The 19,624-nt window shown below is 48.4% G+C and overlaps 1 protein-coding gene across 1 annotated transcript in view; it reads right to left on the bottom strand.

Moving 5' to 3' along the window:
* The window catches only part of SLC9A4 (solute carrier family 9 member A4), a 413,232-nt gene that overhangs the window by 58,994 nt on the left and 334,614 nt on the right, over nt 1-19,624 (bottom strand). The window contains exon 10 of the mRNA XM_085622597.1: nt 3,895-4,026. Within this exon, the coding sequence (XP_085478723.1) occupies nt 3,895-4,026 (132 nt within the window). The remainder of the gene's footprint in view (nt 1-3,894; nt 4,027-19,624) is intronic.

Genomic DNA, 19,624 nt, shown 5'->3' with positions numbered 1-19,624 from the left:
ATTGGTCAATCAACTGAGAGGAAAGAAAGTTGATGTACAGGTTTAGTTACGAATCTAGTCATGTTATAATAATCCTGTGAAAGAAGCAAATCTTACGTCAATAAAACTTGACCCCCAGCGCATCAGGGATTTGTGTGAATGTGTATGGGCCATTTGAATGTTATCGAGTATTGATCCCTGATTAGGTATCGCGCTGGATTAGTTTTCTGGTAGCAGAGGATGGCTTAATTATTGATTAGTTTGGTAATGATTATTGATTATTGATTATATGTTCTTAACATGAAAAGTTAGTGTCCTGTTCTATGTTGTCAAGAAGTACAGGTACGGAGCTACCTGAGGAATCCCGGGAAAGTAATTAGCCTAAAATAGGCAGAAGAAGAGTGTGGATAAAGAAATCACACCGCAGAAGTACTTTGCCTGTTGTAATAATGCCGAAGCTATGGAGGGCTATAGGTGTTATATTTAGTTACAATTTCGTATGTGAGTAGGGTGTCTTGGATAGCAAAGGGTCCACTTCCGAAACTTTGGCCTTATCCCCAGGGAAGTACCAAGAGTGCTCCAGCATTGGTGAGTTCAATGGGTGGATGCGTATGCATATTTGATTGACTGTGAATAACTTTTATTAATGGATAAAGATAAGAATGAACATGGAGTGAGTTTTTTTTTTTTTAGTGGCATACCCCATTCGCTGGTAGTAACAGACTTTTCGAAATAGGGCTAGTCTAAGAAGCCACAATGGATTCTATATGCATGATAGGACATTTAAATTGCTGGAGGCTGATGGGCAGTTGCCACCTCCCTGACAGTTACTCATGTTCTGTTTCTTGATGGTAATGCATCATGCGGTATATTGGCATTTACATTTAAGATGTTTATTGGATGGATTTGAGTCATGGTTCAATGGAGTGGGTTCCTGACGTCTACTGGCATGAGGTTGGGTGGGGGAAGGGATATGGGAATGAATTACAGATTGGTTTCTCTTAGGTTGCATTGCGAAAAGTTGGTTGCTGTACTGTGCTACACTTCTCCACTATTGCTACATCGCTCCTTTACTTCTACCAAGGTAATGATAATGTCTTCTGACTTGGCTGACCACACCTGCCTCTCCCTAATCACATGGAATGTCAAGGGCCTCAACAACAATTAGAAAGGTAAACATGTACTTCAATACCTAAACAGGCATCACAGATGTTTCTGCAGGAAACCCACCTCCCGAAATCATCAGATAGTCATTTTGCAACAAGTTGGGCCACGCACCGTTTCTTTTCAAACTTCAGCTCGTACGCCCGCGGTACAGCGATATTTATACACAACCGGCTCCCCTTTCACTTACACAGCTCTGACTGCGATGCTGACGGCCGCCACATCATAGTGACAGGAAAATTGCTGGGTTACACCATCGTGCCGGTATGTATATATGCCCCCAACACTGACAGTCCTGACTACTTCCATGATCTTCAAGCTCTGATTTTCTGCTTGCACGCAGATCTCATATTGATGGATGGAGATAATAATCTCCTATTACACCCAACTTTAAACAGCTCCTCCGCCGCCCCAGGCACCAAGCCGCGAGCACGACATGCGCTAACAGAACTGTGCGACTCATTGCATTTGTTTGATATCTGGAGATGCAGCAACCCCACGGTTAGTTCTTACATGCACTACTCGGCCCAGCACAACACCTGGACCAGGCTTGACTATTGGTTATGCTCCCCAGGCCTGGCGACATTGTACACCTCTACCACGACGCTCCCTAAAACATACTCTGACCCCTCCCCAGTGGTATTATGGCTCCGTATCCCCAAACCTGAAGGTCACGAGCGGCAGTGGTGGTTTCCAGGTAGAGCCCCGAATGATGACCTATTCTTCAATGAGATAAGAGAGGCCATAGTTGAATATTTCAAAATAAACACAGAATCAGTAGACTCCTGTGCAGTACTTTGGGAGGAATGTAAAGCCTACATCAGGGGTGTTGGCATCTCGAACCATTCTGGGGTACTGAAGGATCTAAGGGGGACACTAGCTCACTTAGAGCAACAGCTCGATGCTATTGATCACACACAACTGCACTACCCCCAACCGGATGATACCAGACGGCGCCTGGTGCTACTCACAGAATTCTGTGAAATGGCAAACAGGCAAATCCATTTTCTGAGCAAATACGCAACCGCCCGACGATACGGCGAGGTGGAAAGACCCGGGCGCACTCTGGCGCAACTTTTGAAGCCCCCATATGGCAAATTATACATTACAGAACTAAAATCCCAGTCAGGGCAACTCCTCACGGATATGGTCAACATCAGAGATGAATTCTTTACGTATTATAACACATTATACACTTACAAAGTTACGCACGACTCAGCCGAGCAGGAAGACTATTTTTCAGAAATAGCCCTTGTGTACCTAGGAAAATAGATGCAAAACTTCTTAGCAGAGCCATTTTCCACTGATGAGAACATCAGCGCTATTGAAGCTCTCAATGGCTCTACCGCATCTGGCCTTGACGGCTTCACGGATAACTTTCACAAAGCTTACAGAGACCTACTGGCCCCCACGCTGCTCGAGGTCCACAATGAAGCCTTGGAGCGTGGTGAGCTCCCACCATCGCTCCATGAGGCTGTGATTGTCCTACTCCCTAAACCTGGGAAAGACACACTGCTTTGCAGCTCATACAGATCGCTATCGTTATTAAACTTAGATTACAAAATACTAGCCAAGTAGATAGCTTTGTGCCTCTACTTGCTGCTGAACAAAATCATCTCTCCCGCCCAATCGGGATTTGTACCTCATCGCTCCACTTCTCTAAATTTAAGGACGCTGTTGGCGGTTTTGCACCGAATTAACCCTGAGACCCCGGCAGCGGCAATCCTTCTGGACGCTGAGAAGGCCTTTGATTCCCTGGAGTGGGCGTTTTTTTTTACTATAATGCGTAGGATGGGTATGCCCAAGGGTTTTATTTTGAGGATGGTAGTAATGGAGACTCTGAGAGTCTCCACCCACAACGGTGGCCAATGGAAAGAATTTCTAGTTCCTTCAGTGGCAGATTTCCCACTAGCAGACTCTCCTTGACTTTCTCCATTGTATCTGCCTAGGTTGGTGTTCTGATACCATGGCTGATCCATGGAATGTGGTATGCTCTACAAAGTGTTTGTAACTATGTATGGGCTGCACCCCTGTGATTACAGACACCTGCAATGGATTTGTAATTTGTAAGTTACATATTTTTTTTATAATATTTTATATAGTACAATGTGTACTGCGACCTTATGGCTAGAGCGGTCACCCTCGAAGCTGGGGAACCATGTTCGAGTCTCGGCAATGATGCTCAACATCCTGTGATTCTGGGCAAATCACTTAATCTCCCTGTGCCTAACAAAAATAAATGTGTCCTTCTGTAACAAAACTAGTGCTATGTAAAGCGTTGTGATACCCGATGTCTCGGGTCTAGTTCACGCTATATAAATAACCCCCCCCCCCACAAAAAAAGTGTAATCATGCTTATCATTTCTCCTAGCTTGATGTGGATTCAGTATTTCAGCTAAGCCATACACAGTTACATGTAGCACATGCACATGTTATTCCTTTGAGTGCTGTCACTTCATGAAAATTGTATTGATTTTACAGCTGTATAGTTCTGATTGGCCACAATTGTATTTGTATGATAGTTTTGGGACTATGTGGTACAGTGCTGTGTTTGCATGTGGGTGCATGCGATTTCCAGGTGCTTTGCATGGCCTTTTGCAGTCAGGTACAGAGTGGAATTTGTCATGGAGTTACAGCTATGCGCATATACATTTATGTATTATTGGTCAGTTTGGTTATTGATGTATTCGCAGGAGGCGTGTTTGTAGGCAGACAGACCATCAACAGTGAATATTACTTATAACAAGTTACCAGTCTCTCCCTTGGAAGGCTCTGGGCTTTTCGCTTGCTCTCTCTCATGCTGTTGAAGCGACGCACGAGTATCTCCTTACTTTGCCTTTCACTTTCTTCATTAGGCAGATTGTATTTGCTGTACGAGAGATTCTGAAATGTAAAAACATAACTTTAAATTTTGAATTGTTTGATGAGAAGGAAGAAATTGACCAATAAATCTCAAAGCAGAGGACAAAAGATAACGCGACGTTGACATTTTCTCACCCTCGCTAAATAAGTTCCTGTCATTGTGAACCTGTTATGTTAACATTTCCATATATTTTTACAGCTGTAGCTTTATTGATTTTCATTATTTGCTTGCACTGTGTATTATGTCAATGTTGTTTAACAACAAAATCTATATTTATTTCTCCATAGGCGTTGGCTACCTTTGTCACCATTTGAACTTTAGAACGTTCTGAAAATATAACTATAGGGGAAATGTATTAGACTTTCCACTAAGTTTGCAGCACAAATGTGATGCAAACTCAGTGCAAAGTGTTGTGTAGGGATTTACTTTCCAATGCAAATCATGATTCGTATTGAAAAGTTACATAAAGTGACGCAAAGTAGTGCTTTGTGTTACATTGGTGTTCGCAGGCAACCACCCATTGGCAGGGGCGTAGCTCCAGGGGGAGGGGGGTATGGAGAGTTATACTCCCCTAAAAAATGTACTCTGCAGTTTTTAGTTGGGCAAAAATGCTTTCAGTCAGGTAATGTGAAGTGTCTGTCTAATTGCACCTGGGATTTATTAATAATCTTTATTGGTACATACATAAACAATAATTTGTACATACAAAAAGCAATTATAATGTGTCATCAATTTTATCATTCTAGATTCTCTGCATTATATGACTTGCTTCAATCTTAACTAACAGTGAAACTTGTTACATCACAGTATCCCTGCTACAAGCCCCGGTATGTCTGCCAGGCCCCCCAAATTTTCTCCCCTTTCTTGGGGCACCCTCTACTCTTGTATATCATAAGTTCCGCTTGCCAACACCAGTCTAGATAATTTTCCCATTCCTCCACTGTCAGAGTGGCGGCCACCCCCCATTTCTTTGCCACATTGCGCTTTGCCACTACTGAGGCCAGAGGCGACCATTGCTTTACGTGGCTTGGCCAATCATCATTTCCTGCGGTTATCAAAGGGAGCCATTTTGGTTCTAGCGGAACTTCCATGCCCACCACTTCTGTCATTACTTTGGCTATTTTCTGCCAATACACCTGCAGGACTGTTTATTCCCAGAGTAAATGACAGAAGGATCCCTCTGACTCACATCCCCTATGACACAGCGTAGTTTCGCTACGACCCATTCGGTGTAAAACTGACCTGGGATAATATACCCTACTTAGAACTTTAAGCTGTATCAGTCAGAACCATGCATGTATCGCAACTTCTCTTGGGCCTTGGAGCGCCTCTACTCATTCCTCGTCTACCACGGAGCCCACATCCCGCTCTCAGACCGTCCGGAGAGTACCCACGGGGTCCGGGGCATTAATAATTATATTTTTATAGAGTAAGGATAAAGTTTCATGCTGCAGTCACTCTATCAATATCCTGTCTTCTAATGGTGAGGCTGTTTCCAAGGTCTCTCTTTCCATGATATATCGTTGCAGGGTGTGTCCTAATTGGATGTATTTGAGCCACTCCCCTATCCCCATATCATACTCCACCTGTAAATCTGCAAACGTGACGTACGCCTGTCCTCTCCAAATGTCTCCTAATGTCTCTAGCCCCAACGGCTCCCATCTGGCAAAACCCCCCAGCATTCGTACTCCCCTCAGAAGGTCACCCACCCATTGGGGTATCATTCCTGTGAGTTTACCCTCCCAACCCAAGTATTTTTTCGCTGCAGACCATGACTTGACCACTATTTTAGTATGTGTTGGGAGGTTCCTACCTACTTGCTTGGCGTACAGTATTTCCTGTGGACCCTTCGCTCCCATTGCCAGCCTATCTGCACTATATGCTGGATCTGTATTATCCTCAAACATCCAACCATTCATATTCACTATCTGAGCTGCCCAATAGTAAATACGGATGTCAGGTACTGCTAGGCCACCGTCGTAGACCCCTCTTTGGAGTTTACTCAAGGCTAAACACGGGGCCGCCCCGCACCACAACGTACAGAGTTCCGAGTTGACTCGTTGGAAAAAGTAGGGGGGCACCTCATATGGAGTGTTTTGCAATGCATATAACAGATGCATGAGAGCCATCATTTTAAACATTTCCGTCCAGCTTATCAACGTCAGGGGGAGCGTGCGCCAATGTTTCGCATCTGCTATGAGTCTATCGAGCTGTAGCCCCGCATTCTGTCAATAAAACTATTGGGGATCCTGTGTTATGTGGATCCCAAGGTACTTGAAACCTTGCTTTTGGATGGGTACTACACAGTCAGGGTAGGGGCTTCACCTGCTAGGGGGTATAGGAGTGAAATGTCCCAGTTGATTTGGTATCCCGAATATTCTCCATATATGCGGAAGACTTGAAAGATGCTGTCAACTGAGTGTCTCAGCTTTCTCACTTATAGCAGAATATTGTCTGCGTAGAGCAATATTTGGTCTTCCCACACTTCCCCTATCAGTATCCCCCAAATCAAAGGGTCCTGCCTTACTCATGCAGCTAGTAGTCCCAGGGCGAGCCCCAACAGAATTGGGCATAGCGGACATGCCTGTCTAGTACCTCTCCGTAGGGTGAACACAGTGGCTTTAACCCGCACCCTGGACAGTGGCTGTGCATATAAGAGCTTAACCCATCCGATAAATTTGGGACCCACAGCAAACCATTCTAACACTGCGAAGAGGTATTTTCATTCCACGCTATCGAATATCATGCTGACATCAAGAGACACAAGGACTGATTGCTCCTTTGGGCATTTCTCCGTTATGTGGAGTATTCCAAACAACCATTGAAGATTTAACCTAGTGCTCCTATAGGGCATAAATCCAGATTGGTGTGGTTGGACAAGGGCAGTAATCACTTCAGCTAAGTGCATGGACAAGATCTTGGCGAGCACTTTCAACTCGTAGTTGAGTAGTGAGATTGGTCTATAAGACCCTCATTCTGTGGGTGGTTTACCTGGCTATGGGATTACCCTTATCACAGCTGTCCTTTGGTCTGGCGATAATAAACCCTCCTGCTTTGCTTGGTTGAACATATTCAGCAGGTGTTCAGCAGGTACATACAACATGACTTCATACGTTTCTACTGGCAGGCCATTTGGTCCTGCTGCTTTCCCGGATTGAAGGTCTTGAGATGCAGATCTAATTTCCTCGGCTGTCAGGTCTCCCTCCAACAACTCCCTGTCCTCCTCAGTTCATCGCAGCAGGAAGATGTCGCACAGGAGGTCTCTACAATCCTCCTCTGTGTTTTCCAAATGAGATGTGTAGATTCCCTCATAATATTTGGCAAACTCCTCGGCTATTTCCGCCCCGGTTTTTTACTTGCCCCTTGTTGCATCTTGCAGCCCTAGGACCCAACTTCATTTCGTCTGTCTCTTGTCCAACCAGGCCAACAGCTTATTGGGCTCTTCCCCTACGTCATAGAGTTTATGCTGTGTGGCCAATGGCTGTGCCCTTGCACTGTCTTCCGATAAGTCTCTTGGTTCTTGTTGTACCCGTAGGTGCTGCCTATTTCTGATTGCTTGAGGGTCGGTTCATAGTACTCGGACCTCCAGACTTAATGTTTCTTTTTCGAGGGCAAGACATTTAGGATATTTTTCATTCTTAATGGTGCCTATTAATTGCTTGTGCACGACCATTGAGGACTATTTTAAGTGCCTCCCAGAGGCTCACTGTGGATTTAATTGTTCCTATATTACCCTTGATGTATTGCTTTGCCCCCTTCCGTATGTCCTCTCTAAAGTCTTCATCCTTAAGGAACTAAGGGTCTATTCTCTGTGGCAATGTGTGGTCTCTTACTTTGCCTGCTAACTTTACCTCAACTGGGGATTGGTCGGATATCCCTCGTGCCACATGTGTGGCATCCCTAAGTTCCCCCAGTCCAGGACCCTGTGTGATAAGGTAGTCAAGCCTCGAAAGGTTTCCAGTCGCCAACGACAAGTGGGTATATTGTTTCATGCTTGGGTGCTGGTATCTCCAAATGTCTCCCAAACCCATCGCCTCCAGGAATCACTTCAACTAACCCCCCATCACTCAGTGCCCGTCCCCACAGGACTCCCACCGGCCACATCTAGTTCCGCTGACACAATATCATTCATATCACCTCCCAGGACCAGCCTCCCCTCTGGCAGCTGCAGTAACAGGGGGCCCAGTGCCTCAAGAGTGGTTGCCTGGAGCCCCTGGCGGAGTACACTGAACACCAGTTGAGTCTTTTCCACTCCCAAATATGCTCACAACTCTATATCTCCCCAGAACATCTGTCCATATCTTACTTTGGGTAAAGGGGAACACCCATCTGATCAAAATTCCCACTCCCCTGGAACCAGATGTGTACCCCGCAAGTGCCATCAGAATGTGTCCGTACCTATCCAATGCCCTGCAATAATTTCCTTTAAGATGTATCTCCTGTAAGAGAATCACATCTGGTGCGTGCCATTTAATAAATTGCAACACTTTCGACCTTTTTAATTTGCCGTTGAGGCTATTAACATTCCATGACCATATATTCACGGAGGACTGGGTCCATCTATGGACCGCCATCTATGTATATATTTTCTGACAGTGCCCTTTTCCCCATGCTGCCACTCCTTTCAGTTGCAGACTTACGCTTGCTCCTTTTATGTAAATCTGTGATTTTATGCCTAACTACAAAATCACCCCCCAACACCCCCACCCACCCTGCTACCCTGCTTTTTAGGTCATGGAAACCCCAACTCTCCAGCCCGAAGTGCGACTGTCGCCCCTGAACTTGCATAACAGTTCTAACTAATCAATTGGGGGGTGTTCGACCCAACAGGACCCACGGTCAATAAGCTCTGCTCTACATCCTTCCGCTCAGGCCCATTCCCGGCTGATAGCCTCTGTAAGTCTCAGTGGGGAGCTCGCCTATAGGCATCCCAGTCAGGTCTTGCTATTCCTGTGGGCCCCTCTGGAACTGTCATAGAGAGCAATGTCAAATTGTTTCAGTCTTACCTCTGCCCGTCTCACCCTTCACTATCCTTGTGCCGCTTCTGCACAGGACGGGCTCGCAGGCCCCGAGGTCGGGGTCTTCTGGCCCCACCCACCTCCTGTCTCGTCGCCTCCTTTATTGGGTCCACCTCTCCGATTCGGGTCTTTGCCTTGTCCCCTGAAACTCTACGCCAGCCCTCCAAACACTCCCAGGTGTCCTCTGGTCTTTCCTATGGCTATCACCCGCAGTCGGGCCAGAAAGAGCATCATGTATTTTAGGTCTCTGGATCGTAGTTCCTTTTTCACAGGCTCAAAGCTTTTGCTTTGTCGCTGTACTTGGTGAGCGGAATCCGGGAAGTACCTAATCACAGTTTTTTCATACGGTAAATCCCCGTGCCTTCTGGCAGCCTGTAGTATTGCATCTCTGACTCGATGATTGAATATTCTGGCGATAATTGTTTGTGGGGCTCCAGGTCTAGGAGGAGGTATCGGTGCCCTATGTGCTCTTTCTCATATTGAAAAGAACTTCGACAGGCGTGGGGGCTGTAGCTTGTTGGCGATGAGATCTTCTAGGAACAGATCAATGCTAGGTCCCTCTACTCCTTTGTGTACCCCGACAACTCGTATATTGTTCCTTCTCGCTCTCCCTACTTGAACCTCCAGCCGCGCAGCCATTTGAGTTGCCTGCTGTGTTAGGGAATGTACCTGTTCTTCAAGACGCTTCGACTTCAACTGAAGGTGGGCAATATGAGTCTCAGTCGTAGACACCTTCTCTGATAATTTGGAAAGGTCTACCCTGATAAGGGTGGCTTCTATAGATACTGAGTCTATTTTTGGCTCCATGGAGCCTTTGACGTCTTGAATCGCCACCATTATCGTGGTCAACGAAGGGTCTTCCACCCCTCCTTCCTCTTCCACATCCGTTGTGGGTCTTGTAACTGCATAATTATCCATTTTATTGGATTGAACTGGGCCTGTGCTCCTGGGCGTCCCCATCGTCCCTTTATCTGGTACCAGGGTTCGCAGTTGCCCTTTGTTTGGGAGGATCCTCCACGTTTGCTCACTTCCTGGTAATATTCTTTATGGTCCGGTGCCCCTTCAGAGCGCTCCCGCACCGTGGCACAGGTTGCCCCACCCACCGGGGATCCACACCTGAACCAAGTCCCTAGTACTGGTATAGGGGGCTTTCCTGATCCTATGGAGCTATTTGTGGGATTATAGTGACCTGGATATATGTCTGGGGTCCTTCCTGTGTGCCCTGTATATATACACAGCCCATACACTCCAGATCTCGGTCTGGGCTGTGTGCTCCTACCCCGATGTGTGGCAGACTGAGACTTAATCCCCAATGCTAGGGCCACTGTGGAGCCTCTTTAGTTCCTCCTTGGCTTCTCCTGTCTACGTACTCATTTAAGGGATATATATTAGCTGATCCCCGGTGTTTCAGCCCGCCTCCTCTATTCTGTTTTTCAGCAGTCTTTTATGTGCTTTTATGGTCCCTCACTGTAATCTTCCTGCTTGTTCACCACCCAGACTTTACTTTGCCAGCCCAGTCACGTAGTTTACACCCTCTTCCGCAGGTCCCTTTGGAGGCCGGCCAGGACCGAATCACACACGGAATCCTTTCCGGGTCCAACGCTAGAGTGGCCCACACTGCTGCGTGCCCCGGTGTGGGCCACAATTCCCGTAAGGGGTGAAGGACAACAGGCCACGATCCAGTGCTCTGGCCCCACTCCTCCTCCTCCAATGGGATTGGAAAGATCCTCAGCGGTCCGTTCGTCCCAGGGCCACCTACCAGGATGCGGATTGGTAAGCCCCCGGCACCACTACTCGCCGTCTCCACAGAGCCCCTCTCTACCCGCCTTCATGTAGAACGTTGCCGCTGCAGTACATTGCCGCCGCATTCCCACTTTAATGCCAGGCCACGGATGATCTGTACGATGGTAGGCAGGCGCGGCCACTTCACTTACCACTCACTTGACTCCAGCCTCCTCCAACCTCAGCTGCGGTTCGGTTGGCTTCCCGGAGCTCCCCGCCACCAAATGGTTCCAGCAATCTTACATTATTTTAGTGTAGCATCAGGTTGCGTCCCCCTCGGCCACCGCCCTAGGCCAAGCCATCCTTTTTTGCAGTTACACCAGATTTTATGGACAATCGGGTCAATGTCCGCGGCGCCGGGAGGACGCCCCTTCACCTGAAGTGGATCCCCAGCTAAAATGTTTTCTCTAGAGGCCAGGATAATTATGGATTATAAGGCCTGGACCGGAGCTCGCCTACTCTGCGGCCATCTTGGTCCGAGGTCAGGCCACGCTCCCCTTCACCTGGGAATTTTAAGTGCTCACACTGAAAAAAACATACACACCCACTCTCTCGTCTATGTTTTGAAGGCCTTCAAAAAATGCTGATTAGTTTGAAAGATTTTGCATTCAATTATCCTTAGCAATACGCACTCCTCTCTCTTACCACTGTCCCTTAAGCCCCCCATGTCTTGCTTCAGATATATTGTGATTTAATAAGTTGTCCCCACGTGGTTGTTGGGACATCTTAAGCTCTCACTCTCCCCCTCCCCCAATCATACTGCCCAAGCTACGCCCCTGCCCGTTGGATTTAGCAGAAATTCCTATCTTCTATCATTTGTAGACACGCATTAGCGCCAAAAACATGATGCCTCCTCGAGGCAGGCGTATTAGTGGAGCATGTTTTAAATGTCCCCACATTCTTCCAACTTTTCATGTGTGCTGCACTGGCATTTTTACATGGCAGTCTAAACTGCGCCAGCCGCTGTGGGAGAGAAAGCAGCACCATATCTTAGTAGACATGACACTGTTTTTCTCCCTCTCTTTGGTTTCTGTGCCGTTCTGCCAAAAGCTAGTACATTTCAGTCCTGTAAAAGGGAAAATTTGCATAGTCCCCATGACAATTATTTAATTACTTTGTTTTTAATGAAGACGGTTTTTTGTGCAAAATTACCCAAAATTGTTTGTATACAAATTCTTATTTACACAAAGTACTCGCAGACATTTTGGTGAAAGAATTATCTTTCTAAAAGTCTATAATAAAAACAAATAAACACGTTTAAAAAAAACTATTTTGGGTGCACCTATCAGAAGGTGTTAAGCAGCTGACAGTGTAATCCAAATAGCAAACATAATGTGGAAATATATTTTTGTAGGGGGTTCGGCAGTATCGTGTAAAGATCTTCACTTCAAAAGTATGACAGAAAGGAGAGCAGGAACTGTACTCTGCTGTACAGATCACACACCTGTTGCACATCGTGTGTGACTTCTTGATATCCATTGTTGAGTTAGACAACATTGTTCGAGGAAGGAAGGTTTCCTTTGATCTTCTGTGTACCCAAGCCCTTTTCACCTCCACAGATTTTTAATTGCATTTACTGTATTTGGGAATGAAAATATACAATATTTCTACATATATTTTTATTTTGGGTACTAGACCTAAGGAAGAAAGGAACAAAGAGAGGAGAAAGTAACCCGGGCAGAGCTGGAACTCATTATCCATTATTCTGAGTCAGGGCTAGGTCCAAGTTCAACAGTAATTTTATTTTCAGTTTCGTGAGGGACAAAAAATATGATTAATGTACTGGTGAACACTGGAGAAGAAGAAGAATAGAAGGACAAAGACAGATGTTGGATCTTGCCCTAAGTGAAATCTAGTACGCCTGAAGTTTGTTATGGCTAGAAATCTTTTATATTGGTTCATTATGTCACATCCTTAATTCCTGATATGGCTGAGGCAATTACTTTGTGAATGGTAGTCAATGGGTCACAAGCTGTGTGACACGTTTACACCCACAATGTTACATCTTTGCATATAGCCAGATTTCAAGGAATTCAGAAAGGTGTTTTTGCATACGCCGGAAAACATGTGACAAAGATACGTTTCTGGGTGTATTTCAGAAAGTTTTTGAGAATTCCTATTGCCAGCAAAGCAGGAGATTTCAACTTGGGCATCTAACGGTCCATTGTGAGCAAACATGCACGGGGTTAAGCTAGCATCTTTATGTATTGGCGCAATATCTTTTTTTGTTTCTTCCTCCCTCCCTCCCTCCCTCTCTTTTCCCCTCCCTCTCTCCCTCCCTCTCCTTCCTCCCTGTTGAGAAACACTCTCTCAGCATGCCCCATATTTTGTGTTGGTTCCCTTCCAATTCTCACAATGGAAAGTGATTTACTCCTGGCCTATGCAGGACTACATGTCCAGGCATTCTCAAAGGTGAGATAGGTCAGAAAAAGGAGAATACCCACACTTCTTCAAGTTTCCGTGTTCCTAAACTTTCTGAGACCTTTTCTTTGAACACTCACTTTGCAACCCTTGGGTGGGATTTACTCACATAAAATATGACACCATGCACAGTGGATGAATAAAACCATTTATGTTTGCATGGTAACCTTTTGAATACCTTGCACTCATAAATCCAGCCATTTTGCATGCAAGTCTGACTTACATACACAAGTGGCTTTGTGAATCATGCCCAATGTCTTAACATAAAATGCATGACAGGTAGTGCATGACTTGCTTGATTAAGCAGCAGTAGCTTCCTTGCCGCATTTACGCGCTCCTCAAATTAAGCAAAGTAGTTTTTGTATAACAATTCATTCATCAGTTAATTGGCTGTTACTTGGAGTTGTCCTCTCAAAATGGCGGTTTTGGCCATTCAGAGGACTCCATCTGTACTTTTCTTCTTGAAGCCTTCTTGTTTGGCAGCTGCTGTTTTTTGTTGTCTGAGTGAGAGTTGTGGTGATATCAGAAGAAGAGCTTGGTGAAGAATGTTTCACAAGTAGGGCTGAACAACTTGTATGCAATGGCAATTTGGTATGTTTGATGAGTACCCTCTTACCGTATATGACATACTATGCTAGGCCTACTTAAACCACATGTAAAAAGGTATCAAAACAGAAAATGCTCCTAAGGGAATGATGGAACTTGCAAACTTTCTTCCAAATACAAGCTGTGGCCTATTTGTCATGTGCATGGGAGACAGCGTTTACAACGCTGTCAGTACCACACGTGTTGATAATTACACGGATGTTACATAGTCCGAGTTGTTACCACGCATGGCATTACATCGCAAGTCGTTTCAACGACTTGCACTAGATGGCGTGCAACACCTGGGAATGTGTTGGATTTTAAGTCCAACACATTCCCTGCTGTTGCGCTAACTGGAGTAGGAATAGTAATTTATACTATTACTAAGTCCAGCGCGCCATCTAGTGCAAGTCGGAGAAACGACTTGCGATGTAATGCCATGCATGGTAACAATGATCCGCGTTGTAACCTACTGCGTGGTATTTGCCCGCGGTGTAACGTCATATATTCCATGTGCTTATATGGAGTTCACCTGTCGTCTTCCCAAGTGCATGTGTCTAGGCGCACATCTGTGGTTTAAGAGACTGTGGCCCTAATTGCCAATGGCCTGGATTTCGGAAAATCTGACTCCAAGGGGGTCAAGATTTATCAGGTACAATAAATAGCACTTTGAAACGTTTTTGGAGAAGAACGTAGATTTTGGTGCTTACTGAACCGAAGTGGCCATTTTTCCCCCAATATATTTCAGCAAGTTTGACATGCGGAAATTTAACTAGGAAACGTTTTGAGGGTGCATTGGTACCCGCAAAACCTATATTTCTGGTATGTGTGGCATTTACAGGAATTCTACAGGACACTAATAAGGATGGCCTATTTTTACTGTTGTAAATGTCTTCCTGAAATTATCTGAGTTTATGCCACAATTCTCACTGGCATGAAGTCAATTTCCTTCCTCTACCAGTGTGCCATCAGAGGTTTGGAGGTATAGGGTGAGTGGGTAGGGAAGGCAGATGGGCATAGTAGAGGTTGTGTAAGGGAAGGGTATTCTCTTAGTTAAAATGCCATGATATAGGCTGTTCAAAGCAATGTTTACAAGAACACGCTTGTAAAGAGTATCAGGATTTTTAGTACCTGAATTAATCATCATTATTGCAGAGAACTGATAGGATAATCTCACGCTATCCCTTTTTGGGTTAGTTCATTTAGAAAAAATGTGTTCTTTTTAGTGCGATCCTTTGTTGTTTCACCTCACAAACATTTCATAAACTGACTAAATAAGTGATACATTACCTTGGAAAAGGAAACAAATATTTACATCCACTTAATCTATCTTGCTTTTGTTAATTTAGGGTGAGATTTGCCATACTTCAAACGTGTTGTTCTACCTCACCAATGATATGCAATATACACCTTTTCATTTTTACCTCTTTGAACAACATATTCCTATAACTTTGATGACCTATGTGCATCTTATGCAAGGATTCCTACAAAGTCCAAATTTATTTATAAATAATATTTAGCTTTCTACAGAGTAAACGTAAGTTTCGGCGTGATGTCAGAGGGGGCTCCGGATACACCTTTCCACCATTTAAGCAAAATCCCCATCCCACATAAGGATAACGATGCAGAAAAGTGTAGGCTCCTCTTAAAAGAGTAGAATTTAGATGTCGATTATTTTAGTTTTTGGCTTTATCAAGAAATGTCACGTTCTCCAATGGGGAAACAGAATACAATTGTTAGAAGGCGACCTCAGAGGGGCCCCGAGGGGGCCCTGACTGCCCTGAGACCCACCCTCAAGGTATCGTAGCCAGGCACTGGCGGGAGACTCCTCAGGGGAGGAACTTCGTACCTAGGATCGCACACTCGGTGCCACACGACAGAGAGACACCACACAAGGAGTTCTTAAGAGCAAATCTTTTCAGATCGGAGTGGTAGGATCTTTATGATCAGCAAGGCAGATATATACAAGCAGAGCATGGGCTCCCAGAGTCTTGGAGGGGGTTAGGAGGTAGCGGGACAGTCTTTGGGGATATGGATCAAATGCAGGAGCGTACCCGGCGCACAGCTCACAATCCTCGAGCTGGGGGGTACGCTTGTTGTTGTGGGGTCCGGCGGGACCAAGAGAGTCTGTGGGAGCCGCGAGTCACTCAGCAGGGCTCGGATACAAGTTTGGTGGTCTTACGATCTTCGAGGAGCCGCGAGTCACTCAGCAGGGCTCAAGCACCAGTTCGGAGGTCTTACGATCTTCAGGGAGCCGCGAGTCACTCAGCAGGGCTCAAGCACAAGTTCGGAGGTCTTACGATCTTCAGGGAGCCGCGAGTCACTCAGCAGGGCTCAAGCACAAGTTCGGAGGTCTTACGATCTTCAGGGAGCCGCGAGTCACTCAGCAGGGCTCAAGCACAAGTTCGGAGGTCTTACGATCTTCAGGGAGCCACGAGTCACTCAGCAGGGCTCAGGTGTTCCAAGGCGAATCTGCCGGACAGTCCCAGAGCACCCCTTGTTATAGGGCGACTCCTCTTTGATGTCCGGAGTCTGTGCAGGCAGGGGTCTTGTCACCTGGGGGGACGCTTGTCGGGGTTTCCTGCCATTGTCTTTTGATCCTTTCAGGGCCGGGTCGGGAGGAGCCCCAGACACCCAGCAGGCATGGAGCCAGCCCTCGGGGAGGCCGGCAGGTCGATCGAAACCCACCGTCCCAGGGAAGCACAGAGGTGTGATAGAAACTGTTCCTCCCTCTCTCATCCCAAGGGGAGCGTGATGTCCTCCAGCCGGAGTGGCGCCTCTAGGCCAGGGTCGCGCTGGGGCCGGGCGGCCATCTTGGTGCATGAAGTGGGCACACGGGCCCGGTGTGGCCGAAGGGCGGAAGGCCACGGACGGGGAAGGCTGGGTTGGGTGCGTGCGGGTTCTGGTGGGAAGGATCGGCGAGGCCGTGGTTTTAGGGGCTGGTGTGAGGTGCAGGGGTCCTGTCTAGCTATGTTACGAGGGCCGGGTCTAACACGCGTCCCCCCCAGCTGAAAGCCGGAGAGAACTACCCATCTTCTTGGGGGTTCTCTTCGCTGAGGCGGAAGAACCGGGAGAGGCCATCGGCGTTGGCGTGGTCAGTCCCAGGGCGATGTTCCACGGTGAAATCCATCCCCTGGAGGGAGATTGACCACCGCAGTAGCTTGGGGTTTTCTCCTCGCATCTGCATGAGCCATCACAAGGGGCGATGGTCGGTTTGGACCTTAAAATGGGTGCCGAACAGGTAAGGGCGTAGTTTCTTGAGGGCCCAGACTACGGCGAATGCCTCTCGCTCGATGGTGCGCCATCTCTGTTCCCTGGGCAATAGCCTTCGGTTGAGGAAGGCTACGGGCTGGTCTAGGCCTTGGTCCTTTACCTGGGAGAGGACTGCCCCGATGCCATGCTCGGAGGCATCAGTTTGTACCACAAACTCTTTGGAGTAGTCGGGGGCCTGGAGGACGGGGGCAGTACACATGGCCGCTTTCAGGGCCTCGAACGCCTCTTGGCAGGCAGGGGACCATTGCACCTTCTTGGGCTGCTTTTTGGACGTGAGTCCCGTGAGGGGACCGACCAGGCTGCCGTAATTCCTTATGAATCTCCGGTAGTAGCCCGTGAGGCCCAGAAAGGCTCGGACCTCCGTTTGGGTAGTGGGGGGTTCCCAGGCTAGGATGGCATCGATTTTGGGCTGTAGAGGGGCGACCTGCCCGCTTCCGACCTGGTGCCCCAGGTAGGTTACCGAACCTTGCCCAATCTGGCATTTGCTGGCTTTCACGGTGAGGCCTGCCTGGTGCAGGGCGGTCAGCACCCTCCGAAGGTGCTGGAGGTGCTCACTTTACTCAGAGCTAAAAACTGCGATATCGTCGAGATATGCGGCACTGAATTTTTCCAGCCCGGCCAGGACTCTATTTACCAGTCGCTGGAAGGTGGCCGGGGCATTTTTCATCCCGAAGGGCATCACGCGAAAGCGATAGTGCCCATCCGGGGTGGAGAAGGCGGACCGCTCCTTGGCTCCTTCTGTGAGCGCAATTTGCCAGTAGCCGCAGGTGAGATCGAAGGTGCTGAGGAACCGAGCAGCCCCGAGCCGGTCAATGAGCTCGTCGGCTCGGGGAATGGGGTGGGCATCGGCTCGGGTGACTTTATTGAGTCCCCGGTAGTCCACGCAGAAGCGGAGTTCTGGTGCGACCCCGGGGGACGCTGCTTTTGGGACCAGGACCACGGGGCTGGCCCAGGGGCTGTCTGAGGGTTCGATTACGCCTAGGGTCAACATTTTCGAGACTTCGGCTTGGATACAGGACCGGACCCGATCAGGGACTCGGTAGGCCCGGTGTCTCACTGGCGGACTGTCCCCGGTATGCACGTCATGGACACACCAGTCGGTGACCTTAGGGACCAGGGAGAAGAGGTCCGTAAACTGCCCTAGGAGCTGGCGGCAATCTTCACGTTGCTGGGGAGTGAGAGACGGGGAGAGGTTCACTCCCTCTACGGAGCCATCCTTCTCTTTGGTGCACAGGAGATCGGGGAGAGGATCGGACTCCTCCTCGGACCCATCATCAGTGGCCAGTAGGAGGCTCAGCTCCGTTCGCGCAAAGTGGGGCTTGAGGCGGTTCACGTGGAGGACCCGGAGGGGGTCCCGGGACAACTGGACGTCCACCAAGTACGTGACCTGGCTCTTCCGCTCAACCACTTTGAAGGGCCCGGTCCATTTATCCTGGAGGGCGCAGGGTTTCACAGGGGCCATGACCCATACCTGCTGGCCTGCTGAAACTTGACCAGAGTGGCGTTCTGGTCGTACCAGCGCTTCATCTCCTCCTGACTCGCCTCCAGGTTGGCCTCGGCCATCTCTCGGAACCTTCTAGTCTGATTTCGGAGGGTCAGGACGTAACGGAACACATCTCGGGGGGGGCCTCGGGGCGCCGCCTCCCAGCCTTCCTTGACCAGGCTGAGGGACCCGTGACGGGGTGCCCGTAGAGTAACTCAAAGGGGCTGAACCCCAAGGATTTCTGGGGAACTTCGCGGTATGCGAATAGGAGGCAGGGGAGCAGGATGTCCCACTTACGCCGCAGGGGCTCTTCCAGGCCCGCGATCATCCCCTTCAGAGTCCGGTTAAACCGCTCTACCAGGCCGTTTCCTTGGGGGTGGTACGGGGTGGTGAACTTATAGGACACCCCGCATTGTTGCCATAAGGACTTCATATATCAGGAGATAAAGTTGGTACCGCGATTGCTCACGACCTCGCGTGGGAAACCCATGCGGGAGAAGATTCCCATCAACGCCCGGCCCACCACGGGGGCCGTGACGGTGCGCAGGGGGATGGCCTCAGGGTAACGGGTGGCATGGTCCACCAGGACGAGGATGAACCGGTGCCCTTGGGAAGTTGGGGGGTCCAGGGGCCCGACAATGTCGATCCCGACCCGCTCAAAAGGGGTACTGACGACAGGGAAGGGTTGGAGGGGAGCCTTGCTCTTCCCTCCGCTCTTCCCACTGGCCTGGCACGTGGGACAGGACTTGCAGTGGGCTCCTATATCTGCTTTCATTCTGGGCCAGTAGAAGTGGGTCACGAGGCGACTGTACGTTTTGTCCTGGCCCAAGTGGCCTGCGAGGGGAACATCGTGGGCCAGGCCCAGGAGGAGGTTTCGGAAGCGTAGGGGTACCACCAGCACCCGGCCGGACCCTAGCTCCACCAACTTCTGTTCGCTGTACAGGAGGTCATTCTCCCAATACACCCGGTGCGTCCCCGTCTGGTCGCCTGCGGCCTGGGCCTCTGCCTGTTGCCGGGGCCCGACCAGGGAGGGACAGGTAGCCTGCTCTCGGCAGA

Source organism: Triturus cristatus, chromosome 8 (genome assembly GCF_964204655.1).
Source record: "Triturus cristatus chromosome 8, aTriCri1.1, whole genome shotgun sequence".
NCBI classification, from domain to species: Eukaryota; Metazoa; Chordata; class Amphibia; order Caudata; family Salamandridae; genus Triturus; species Triturus cristatus.
The sequence above is the reverse complement of the archived record's forward strand: the minus strand, read 5'-3'. Positions and strand labels throughout refer to the sequence as shown.